Below are 12,773 nucleotides of genomic sequence, written 5' to 3'. Positions count from 1 at the left end.
ATCTAGTCCAACCCTCTAATTAGTGCAGGAATCCAAATTAAAGCATTCCTGACAGGTAACTCTTTGACTACATTCTAATTAGGAACGGTAATTAGCTCCTTCATTAATCTGAGTTTCATGTTGCTTTTACCAGTTTTATTTCCTTTTTTTGTTTCATTTACCAATATCTATCACTTAATACAAGTAGTCCTCAACTTACAACAGTTCATTTAGTGACTGTTCAAAGTTACAACGGCACTGAAAAAAGTGACTTACGACCATTTTTTTATGCTTATGACTATTGCCAGCAGCCCATGGTCACCTGATTTACATTGGGAAGCTTGACAGGTGGTTCATATTTATGACAGTTGCAGTGTCCTAGGGTCATGTGATTCCCTTTTGCAACCTTCTAACAAGCAAAGTCAATGGGGAAGCCAGATTCACTTAATAACCATGGCACTAATTTAACAACTGCAGTGATTCACTTAACAAACATGGCAAGTAAAGTCATAAAATGGGACAAAACTCACTTAGCAAACTTCTCATTTAGCAACATAAATTTTGGGCTCAATTGCAGTCATAAAACGAGGACTACCCATTATTCAGTATCCTACTCTCTGGAATGATGGAGAACAGGTTTTCACCTTCTTGTCTATAATACCCTTCAGCTATCTGAAAATTTCCCTCAAGCCATCTTTTCTCAGTTCTCAGTCTTTCCTTCTCTCTCTTCATAAAACCAATCTCATTGTATTTCTTTGCATTTCTTCCAGTTTTTCTGAATAATCTTACAAACCTGTTACTTAGGAATGTAGACAATATTTGAGGCATTATATAGTAATCATTGCAAAATAAAGTATACTTCCCATCTTTGGAAGCTGCTACAATGGCATAATGTAAAATTTATTCTCCTTTAACAGCTACATTGCATCACTAATTCATTTTCAGTTTGTGATCCAAGTTATTTTTAATATCCAGGAATTCCACTTTCTGTATTTCTGCATTTTTCTCTTTCCTGAGTGTATAACTTTGCATTTATCTCTATTAAATTTCATTCTGTTATTTTCAGATCATCCCTCTAACCTACCAAGATCATCTTGAATTTTGTTTCAATCTTTTAAAATAGCAGCTGTCCTGCCCCGTTTTATGTCAACTGCAAATATGATAACCATTTCGTGATTATCCCATCAGAATGGGGTGCTCTATCAAAGCATAATTGAAAACAAGATATGTATATAGTATTTGCACAGTCCACTAGGGAAGTTACCAAATAAAAAAGGGATGACTTTAGTTTGGAAAGGCTTTTTTTTTTTTTAATATAATAATTGAATAATCTTAAAATGATTGGCATCTAATGCTGTATTGTTTTCAAGTTGGTCACCTATTAATAGTTTTATGATATGCTGTAGAATTTTCTCATGAATTGACTAATTTTGTTTTCCTTGGTTTATGTTAGAGTTCTATTTTGTTTTCTTCTATTGTTTGAAAGTCAAAGTTTTCAGCTATATAAATTAAGAATTAACAGACGGATCATAGTAAACCACTAGGTCTCAGTTGTTTCTAACTATTAAATCTGGGAGCAGCATTAGTACAGAGCTATGAATGTTCCACAAAAGAATGTAAAGAAATTTAGATGTTAAGAGAAAAATATAAAGAAGATAGTAGGCTTAATAGTAATAGGCACATTGCAGCATAGAAGAAAAAGAGAGGGTGGAAGTGGATGTTCCCTATGGAAAGTAATAAGATTAGGAGAGTCCGCTGAAAACTGTTCACAGTATAAAAAGAGAAAAAAATGTGGGCTAAGGTTAACAACAAATGAAGTCCTGTATTTTCTTGAAAGTAAGGTACAATGTACTGCATATATTTTTGCTGTGAAATTCTGAAGGTTATATGACATGGATATATATTTTGGAAATTAAATGAATAAGGTACATTTATTAATGCAAACTTTTCATTACAATATTCCCATTTTTCAGGTTTCTAACAATGTGCACAAGACACTTTGGCAGTGTTGTAGCTCAAACTATTCGGACTCAGAAGACAGATCAGTTTCCATTGTTCCTTATTATTATGGGAAAGCGATCATCAAATGAGGTGTTGAATGTAATACAAGGTACAATCTATGTATTCTGCTTGATGCATGTTTTGTATTGAAACTTTCAACTGAATTTGTATCGATTACACTAGTAGTCAAGTGTATAAATTCTCCTGGAATTTAATTTATATTCTTACATTAACAAAGTACTTTTAGATAAAATGAAAAATTGGTGAATTTATCTTATATACATTTACAACGACTGTGTATCTGATCAAAACTAATATAGCATGATAATGTATGAAAATCAGTGATAAAAAGTTCTCTGCTTCAAGCTTATAAAGTTTACCCTTTATGATGCTACTCAACAAAAAAAGTGAAAAAAAATTGGCAAATGTTATAACTGGTTTTTAGAAATAGGTCTCAGGATTAATCTTAGTTATTAGTTACTTGGAGAAGTTACTATGTCTCATTCAAAAACTTACCCCCTTGTTCTAGTAACTTGAGTGTGAGTAAGGAACTTCACCTCCCAAATTTATCCCCCCCTTCCAGTGGTGGGATTCAAATAATTTAACAACCTGTTTGCCCAGAGTCAGGTTGGCTGTTGTGGGAGGCGTGGCCCATCCCCATCCTCCAGCCCCACCACACATGCTGGACGAGCCTCCCATGACAGCCAACCTGACCCTGGGTGAACCGGTTGTTAAATTACACCTTCCCCTGCTATCAAAGTGGATCCTGGGCGCTACCCTTCAATGGAGAAATGGGCAATGGAGCGGCCAGCATGATGGAAGGAGGAGGAGCAGGGAGAAGAAAGAGCTAAAGCAGCCTTCTCCGTCTTTCATGCCGGCCGCTCTGTTGCCCGTTTCTCCATTGCAGTGCAGCACCTAGGATCCACTTTGATAGCGGGGGGATGGGTAATTTAATAACCAGTTTGCCTGAACCGGTGCAAACCAGCTGAATCCCACCACTTCCCCCTTCTCTCTTTCTTTCTCTCTCTCTCTCATTAGAAAGAAAGCACACCCAGAGAGGGGGGAATACTAACCTTTTGTAATTGACCTCAGTCTCATGAAAATAACTTATGAATATTCATTTCTCTATAGATATTTCATTGATATTCATTGATTTTTAAAATATATCAATGTGCCTGGAGGAGCTCTACCATCCCTGTATTGAAACTCTAAAAAAATCCAGAAATAGTTGGAGAGAAAAACTAGACTCGTATTCAATCAGTCAGTTTGATGTTTTATGATATAATGTTCACAATTTTCTCTTGATCTCTTGATACTTACTTACAAATCATTTAAATTTTAAAATACTTTTCTAGCAACTGGAATGGTGAAACTTAGTAGTAATGTACTTCCATATTTTCCACTGAAATCTGGATAGTGCTATACTGATGGATTAAAATCACTGCGAAAAGTATTGTAGAGGTTGAAACCAAGATTCATATGCAATGGAATAGAGCTGTGGAATGTCTTTATGTATTCCAAATATTGTTACAATACCAATGCAATCGAGTAATAACCCAACAAATAGTGTCAAATTCAGGTGGAAATGGGCTGTTTTTCATCATTATATATATTAGCAATCCTTGAATTAATGAATGGCAGAGGTAATTCTCAGGGCTATTCATTGCAAATGTTAATATTTAAATTCAACACAGAAATATCAATAGATATGTCAAAAGATCCTATGATAATATCTATGACAGTTTGAAAAAAATGTTTAAGAATAAAAATCTCCCTCTTTCTTCCTTATTTATCCCTAGTTTGAGATCATGACCTGTTATTATTGCTGATATGAAGATAAAATGGAAATTATAATTAATCTAAATTTTTCATTTAGATTCACATTTACAACTGGAAACTTTCAGAAACTTTAAAATATAAATTAAATGACACTAAAATAAAATTAATTTCTTTTTTGTGTGTGATTTAGGAAAAAAATCTAAGGTATTATTTTTGATTATTTTTAAAATGACTTTTTGAGTTTTTAAAATAACTTTAATATTATGAAGTTAAACTGTCCTTTGTTACTAGGAAACACAACAGTGGATGAGTTAATGATGAGGCTGATGGCTGCAATGGAGATCTTCAGTGCTCAGCAACAAGAAGACATAAAGGATGAGGTGAGACCTGGACATCACTACAGACAGCTATTGAATTTAGAGTAAGGGCCTTCCTAGACAATTAAAAATGCTAGATTCTGTATTTGTGCTGTTATCTGTATTAGCATTAATTCAGTATTAATTGCATATGGTTTAATTAATGTAAAGAAAAATAGAATGGCTTCATTTTTAATATTTGTTTGAAGAAGATGTTTGGAAGGTTGTTCATATAAGAGTGAAAGAAACTCACAATAACAACATAATTTCTTCTGTCCATCAGAATAGGAATACTATCCATCAGATCATTCTAAGAATATTGCTCTGCCTCCATGTAAGATTTGAGACATAGGTAAAATGAGATCAATATTCACATTTACCTCTTCTGCAATATCTCTATATTTTGACGTAAAATGTCAAATTTGAAGATAGTTAAATTTAAGGAACTGATCACACGTTCTGTGGAATAAAATACCTCTAACTTTCATAGTCTTTCAAATCAGTTGTAAATAGTGTTTTTGAATATTGCAAAAATGGGCAATGCTTGCAGGAAGGAAAGAATTTGTAAAACAATGTTGGGAAACATTACATTTATTGTAGTGGAACAATTTTGTGAAAATATGAACTATGAACTTAACATATTCTTTGAATGAAAACTTATTTAACAGTAATTGTTTTGATGAGCATTGCTATTTTTTGGCATTTTTTTAAATGGAAAAAATATGCTTTACCAATTAAGTATGTGTTACTAGGGTAATTGCCTTATTAATTAAGCATCTACAATTAAAAGTAACTGCTTCTTACTACTACCTACTAACAATAAGGTGAGACGTAATTTACAGAAACTCATAAAAGATTGACCATTGCCTGGGTCAACAATGCACTAGATACTGGAGTTCCTGGACATCTGATGAGAAATGGATTACAGGACTCAGGACTGTTGGCTAAGCAACCAGGGCCACCAAGTGTAGGTCTACTAGAAGAAAAGTTGTTTACCCATTGCAAATACACAAAGACTGAAAACAAAGAGTGTTATTAAAAGATTGAATGAACTGTTTTTATAAATCAAGTCCCAGTGAGAAGAGGATTTCTGAAGAGAATGCACAGTTCTGGAAAGAGCAACATCTAGAATCAGAAATAGTAGAACAGAGGCTAGCAGATCAGCATTGATTTATAATACGAAATAAAATATTCACAGAAGTAGAGTTGGAAGAATTGCGAAAGATCTACTCAGGGCAAAGAAACTGAAGCCTCACCAAAAGTAACTCACACTATAGAGACAAATCATGGGGAGTTGGTAGTAGGTGAGACTAGCATAGCTATTCATTCATTCTCATTCCTCTGCCTTCTTCTCAGAAAGAACAAATCCCTCTAAGTAAAAAGCAAAAGGAATTGATACAAAAAAATTAAGCATCTAGAACAGCACAAAACCAGCAGAATAATGTTGCCTGCACTGAAGCTGTTAGCTAACATAAATATTAAAATACTGTAATATGCTCGCTGTAAGAAACAAATCAGCTAATATATAGCAATTATAACTGAATATCTTGGATGCAAAATCAATAAAAACAAAAAAAGCCAGTGTACCACCAATGTGGAAGATCAAATTGAAAATAAGATCAGCATGCTAAAATCAGATGCAAGCAAGCTAGAACAAATGAAAGAGAAGAAATTGAAGAAGACCAAAGAATACCTGATCAAGAAGTATTATCTAGAGGAAAAGAAATCAAGGAAGCACTAGAAATATAAAGAGCAAATAACAGCAGTAGCCAAGATGTTCAACAGATAAAAAGCATGAATTGCACAATATAGGCAGAATCTCCAATTTCGGTTGAATCAGAAATGTTTCTACCAATCCTCAGTGAGGAAACTGTAATGAAACAATCAACACCTGATAAAGAAGAAACGGTACAATTCTGAGCATAGCTGTGGGACAACCCCCAAAAATACCAAAAAAAAAAAAAAAAAGCAGCTTGCATAAAGGAGATGGATACGAATAAAAAAGAAGCTGAATACAGTATAAGAATTTGGAATAACAGCAGAAATGGTGAAGAAAAGGGTAGGGACGATCAACAATTGGTCAGCATCAGGCGAAGATAAACTGCATGGTTTTTGGTTGAAACATCTGGCTGGCCTACATACACTCATTGTCAAGCAATTAAGAGCAAACTATAAGGAGGCAAATTTGAAGATTGATTAACATCTGGCAGAACCTACCTGGTATAATGAAAGATTTAACAAAAGAGGCAGCCCCAGGCAACTACAGACCAATTACCTTTCAAATTACTAACAGAGGTTGTAGCTGATGCAGTCCAACTGCATCTAGTTGAAAACACTGGGCAGAAAGGAAAGTGTCCTAACAGCAGAGAAGCTCCTAAAATGATTTTATAAAATTGCAGAAGAAGGAAGACCATCTTGAATGTAGCTTGGACTGAAAACCAACATGAATTGATTGGCTTGGATTGATTACAAAGAAGCATTTGATTCCCTGCCATATGATTGGATAATAAAAGTACCTGAAAATAACAGAAGTCAGTTCACACATCAGGAGTTTTGTGCAAAGATCAATGACACAATGGAAGATCTAATTGCTGGTCAATGTGATAGACTGGGAAAGGTTAATATCAAGAGAGTGATCTTTCAAGTATACTCACTATCAGCACTGTTACAATAATTCAGTGCAACTGTCAACAATACTGAACAGTTCATGGCTATCAAACATCAAAAACATTTTCCAGGCTATCCCACCTTCTTTATATCTGAAGCTATATGGGAAAACGCCATCTCAAATAGAGTCACTGTTCAGCACTGTCCATATATGAACTTTGGATTAGACAAAGGTGCCAATTTGCCATCAACAGAGGAAAAATAGTGAAAATTGAAGGAATTGAAGGAATCAAGATGCCCTATGGAGATAACATCAAGAGTCTGAATTAAGAAGATCACTATAAATACCTGGGCATTCTTCAAGATGACAACATCAAGCAAATTGAAATCAAGAAGAATGTTAGAAACGAATACACCACTTCACTTCTAGAGTGAAGAAGATCTAAAAGTTCAAACTCAGGAAATAATATCAATGCAAATTAACAGCTGGCCAATTCCAGTTACTAGATACACAGCTGGAATAATGGACTGGACTCAAGCACTCCACTAAAAGCCCTGGATAGGAAGACCAGAAAAATAATGACAATGAAGCATGCCCTTCATCCTCACAGTGACATTGACAGATTCTACTTACCAAGGAAAATAGGTGGCTGTGGAATTTTGTAAGTACATGGGATGGCTGAAGAAGAAAAAAAGTCATTGGAAGAATATCTAAAGGACAGTGAAGAAATTAGTATACCATGAAAGTTTATTGAATACTGGAGAGACTAAACTTGCATTTAAGAAAGACCAAATGAAGACTATCAAAGACACATAGCAAGGCAAAGTATTATATGACCAACACACACACACACACACACACACACACACACACACACACAGACACACACACAAGCAGGCAAAGCAGATAAGAAGACCTGGCAATGGCTAAGAGCAGGAAAGTTAAAGAAAGAGACAGAGGGGCTAATAGAAATAATAGAAATAGAATGACTGTGGCAGAAGCAAGCAAAAATAATACCAATAGTAATAGGCGCCTTGGATGAAATCCCAAAACAAATGGAGCACCACTTGAACACCATCGCAATTGATAAAACCACCACCAATCAGTTGCAAAAGCATCTTTACTCAGAAATGACATTACCTTGAACACCATTAAACTTTTATATCTGACTGTCCTAGGTCCTTGGGAAGGACTCAATAGGTGGATAAAAATTCTGAATCCACTAAACATCAGGCTGACTGTGTGATCAACCATAATAATAAATAACTACTGTGGAGATTTATTTCATGCAGACTAAGATGAGCAAATAAAGTGATAAAAGTTCTCCAAAAATGCCAGTGTTTCAATTATACAAATATAGTCACAAGCCACATACACAAAAGTGAAGTGGTTATCTGTTACTTTATTAATTGAGAGTGACATTTACAAGTAATGAAGTACTTAGTTAGGATTTTGCAATAATAGGTGTGTTCCTATTTAAGATTATTGTTATCCTGGATGTACAGTAGAAACATTGATTGACAGTAATGCACTAAGCATCTTATTCATCCATCTAAATCTTATGCCTTACAAGTACAAGGTTTTGTTTCATTGTATTATCATTGGAATATATGTCATCTATTTATATAATAATGCTGTCTGTTTTCCATGAACATCAATTTTATTTTGCATTCTTAGAAAATTTAACTATGAGCGTTAAACTTATGATAATTGAATATTTTTTTACCTTTTTTCAACAACTTACAAACATATACAGTCAAATACAGAAATATATAATACATACTTACATAAAAATGACTGTAGATAAAACTAAATGTTAGGCTCATACAATTAGGCTTATAAAGCATTTTCTTTTATGTATTCCAAGAGCGTATGCACCAAGACAAATTCCTTGTGTGTCCAATCACACTTGGCCAATCAAGAATTCTATTCTATTCTATTCTATTCTATTCTATTCTATTCTATTCTATTCTATTCTATTCTATTCTATTCTATTCTATCATCAGTAAATCTTTCTAACCCAATCCACAAACTTAAGGGGGGGAAATTTAAAAAATGCTTTTATGTTATACAGGTAGTCCTTGACTTAACAACAGTTTGTTTAGCAACCGTTCAAAATTACAATGGCACCGAAAAATGTGACTAATGACCGTTTTTCATAGTTACGATCTTTGCAGCATCCCCATGGTCATGTGATCAACGTTCAGATTTCTTGGTAACTGGTTCATATTTATTACCTTTGGTATATCTCAGGGTCATGTGATCATCTTTTGTGACCTTCTGGCAAAGCAAAGTCAATGGAGAAGCCAGATTCATTTAACAACCAAGTTACTAACATATCAACTGCAGTGATTCACTTAACAACTGTGGCAAGAAAAGTCATAAAATGAGGCAAAACTCACTTAACAATATCTCGTTTAGCAACATAAATTTTGGGCTCAATTATGGTAATAATAATAATAATAACAACAACAACAACAACAACAGTAACAGAGTTGAAAGGGACCTTGGGGGTCATCTAGTCCAACCCCCTGCTCACGCAGGAAACCTATACTAGGGATTCGAACTGCCAAACTGCCAACCTTTCTGATTGACAAGCTCAGCATCTTAGCCACTGAACCACCTAGCCAGGCTTCAAGCCGAGGACTACTTGTATTATTGTTCCTTATTTCTGTATAACTTACTGAATGGGATGATTGCAGACCTTTTTATGGCATTATTTTTGCATAGTACACAATTCAGCCTTGAATTACGACATCCAGGTGCTTTTTGTAACCACTGTTAACCTGAACATGAAGTTCCAACCAGCCAGCTTGTCTGCCAAGTAATTGGCAAGCTATGAGCCATTTCATTTATGCTGGAAATACAAAAAGAGATGACAGTTAACAAAAACATACTGTCTCTCACAGAATTCCATATTTAAGATTTTTGATGAATGCATTAGTTTTTTTCTCCCTAAATGTCATTAAGAGAACTATAATTCTCTAGGTAAAATAACATGACAAATATAGTACCTAACAGCCCAATCTGTGCTCTGTGTACTTAAGAAGAGGCGTTGGCATGTGAAACAATTTTTTAGTAGCGTACTAGTTCACATGTAACACTTTTTGTAAATCTTGTTCCTGACATCTCCTGTTTAAATAGCATTTTTTCTAGTGCAGGTCTTAATGCATTTACATGAACTTTCTTTCAAAATGTGACAATAGCAAGCAGGATACAGATTCCGGTTTCTGTTACTGTTTTCTTAATAACTACAGTAAGTCATCATAAACCACAAGATAAACAGAAAATTCTTCTAAGATTTTTAGCATGTTTTTTAAGGTAACACAGAGCTTTTAGAGGAACAAAAGATATTTCAGATGTATAACACACACACACACACAAAAGGACACAAACTCTAAATCTATTCTGCTTTTGAAGATTTTTAAAACTCTTCAAACATAATAAGCCGTTGGCAAGTCATCGGCATAACATTTAATATTTAATATATCATCTAACAATAGTTATTAGACTATAGGCCTATATTTTCTTTTCTCTGTAATCATTATCTCTGGATGAAACAAACATTTCTTTTTCTTTCTTTCTTTTTTTTTCTTTTTTTTTTGCTAGTGGCATAATTGGATTATGCCATAAAGGTTACCATAAAATGTTAGCTGTGGAATATGTATCTAGTTAAAAAATTAACATTTACCACAAGACTTAATGATGAGATTAATCCCTATCATTTTCCTAAACCTTTATCCCCCAGATGCTCTCAGCCACTTAACCAAGGGGGAGAGGCATATTTCAACACAAAACATGGGATGGTAGCCATCCACAGTTGTTTTTTGTTTTGTTTTTTCCATTTCTAAAGATGCTTCTAAGGTCTATGAAGAACTTAAAAGTATTCCTGAATTCCTGGTTTATTTTTAATTTATTTTAAAATATTATAGGCTTCCCCTCTTACAAATTGTGACTCTGTGAAGCATATCAACATAATCAAAGTAAATGAAAACCCCAAAAGAAAAATGAAAATAGTATCCATACAAAACAAAGAAGAAAATCTGTACAAAATTAACACAAACAACAAAAAAAAAGTGTGTGTGTGTGTAATTGAGCCCAAAATTTCCGTTGCTAAATAAGACAGTTAAGTAAATTTTGCCTGACTTTATGACCTTCTTGCTGTAGTCGTTAAGTGAATCACTGCAGTTGTTAAGCTAATAACATCGTTAGCATTGACTTTGCTTAAAAGGTCATAAAAGAGCCCCCAGGACACTGCAACTGACATAAATACATGCCAATTGCCAAGCATCTGATTTTTGATCATGTGGGGATGCTGATGATGGTAAGTGTGAAAAATGGTCATAAATCACCTTTTTCAATGCTGTTGTAATTTCAGATGTTACTTTTTTACATGTGGGTATGTATGTATAAATATTTATATAAATAAATAAATTAAGGATAGTGCTACTAATACATTTATATCACAAAACAAGCTCATTTACCAGTCTTGCCCAATGCACAGAAGAGCCAGATCTTCACAGCTTAATGGAAAGCCAGCCAGTAGGTCAGGTCATTTTAACATTGAGGGAAGCTCATTCTAAAAAACAGTCATAATAACAGCGAATGCACTTCTCCTAGGTCAGTGATGGCTAACCTTTTTGCCATCGTGTACCAGGAGGGGGGGAGGGTCGCGCGCGCACGTGCCCACGCACATGTGTGCGCAACCCCCTCCCCCCCCGGCTCCTGGCACATGATGGCCTGGTAGGCCCGTTTTTCTTTCTTACCTGGTTCCAGATCCTCTCTGTGTATCTGGGAATGGCAAAAACAGCCTTTCCCACTCCCTTGGAGGCCCTATGGAGGCTCAAAGGGCCCATTTCCCCACTCCCGATGGGACAGGAAGTGTCATTTTTTCCTGTCCCCAGCCTGCAGAACCTCTCTAGGAGTCTCTAGGAGCCTCTCTAGGAGTCTCTGGAGGCTGGGGACAGGAAAAAACATCACTTCCTGTCCCACCGGGAGTGGGGAAATGGGCCCTTTGAGCCCCCGTAGGGCCTCCAAGGAAGTGGGAAAGGCTGTTTTCGCCGTTCCCAGATACACAGAGAGGATCTGGAGCCAGGTAAGAAAAAAAAACGGGCCTTCCCCACCCCCCCACCCCCAGGCCCTCCAGAGGCAGGAAACAGCCTATTTCCCTACTTCTGGTGGGCCCAGAAGGCCCGAAAATCAGCTGGCCGGCGCGCGCATGTGCCCCAGAGCTGAGCTGGCATGCCCACTAATATGGCTCCGCGTGCCACCTGTGGCACGCGTGCCATAGGTTCGCCATCACGGTCCTAGGTTATAAGGTGAATTTATAAGATAGAAGCTATCACCACTCCAGTATCTTCATTGTCAGTTCTGAGGTTGTTTATTGTCCCTGATGTCATTAGCTTCTTTTATATTTAATTTTAGTCACATTTTTTTCACCGTGCTGCTTGATTCTTGTTACTGGAGCTTGCAGATCCTTTTCATTTTTAGCTGTCAGAGTAGTGTCATCAGCAGAGCACAGTTGGCATAGCACCTGCTTACTTGAGGGACCATCTTTTGCCAGATAATTTGATCCTGCCTAGTTGGTGCTCTCTTGGTTCCTTTGATTAAAAAATCAATCTCTAGATCCTGATGGCCTTCACTCTGCTGTTCTTTAGAAGAATAGCCACAATGACCTGGTTCTTCATCCAGGCCTTCAGCAAGGGAAAATGAGACCCCCACTTCTTCACACTTGCCATCTTTTTTAATTTTTATGTTCTGTTGTAATTTCTTTGTTTAACTGTTGGGAGCTGCCCAGATTTGCTGAATCAGGCAACTTGTAAGTTGAATATATTATATTAAAAGGCATAGAACAATATTATTACTATATACACCACAACATGAAAGCATTACTGCTGGTCTTTTAGCTGGTATTGGCCTTCATACAATCATACACATCATTCTTTCCAAGAACATACTATACTATAGTATAGTATGCAACATTATGCAGCTAATAAAATGCAAGTTGACTACTACTTTGTTTTTTACATGAATGTTTTTTCAGAGTAAAA

General features: G+C 35.7%; 1 protein-coding gene across 1 annotated transcript in view; it reads left to right on the top strand.

The window, feature by feature from the left end:
- FAF1 (Fas associated factor 1) overlaps window positions 1–12,773 on the top strand; it is a 192,312-nt gene that overhangs the window by 140,648 nt on the left and 38,891 nt on the right. The window contains exons 14-15 of the mRNA XM_060689911.2: window positions 1,953–2,089; window positions 4,051–4,139. Of these exons, the coding sequence (XP_060545894.1) occupies window positions 1,953–2,089; window positions 4,051–4,139 (226 nt within the window). The remainder of the gene's footprint in view (window positions 1–1,952; window positions 2,090–4,050; window positions 4,140–12,773) is intronic.

This window comes from Pantherophis guttatus, chromosome 3 (assembly GCF_059756535.1).
Source record: "Pantherophis guttatus breed Tessera chromosome 3, ASM5975653v1, whole genome shotgun sequence".
NCBI lineage: Eukaryota > Metazoa > Chordata > Lepidosauria > Squamata > Colubridae > Pantherophis > Pantherophis guttatus.
Note: the sequence above shows the minus strand (reverse complement) of the source record. Positions and strands in the feature narration are given on the sequence as shown.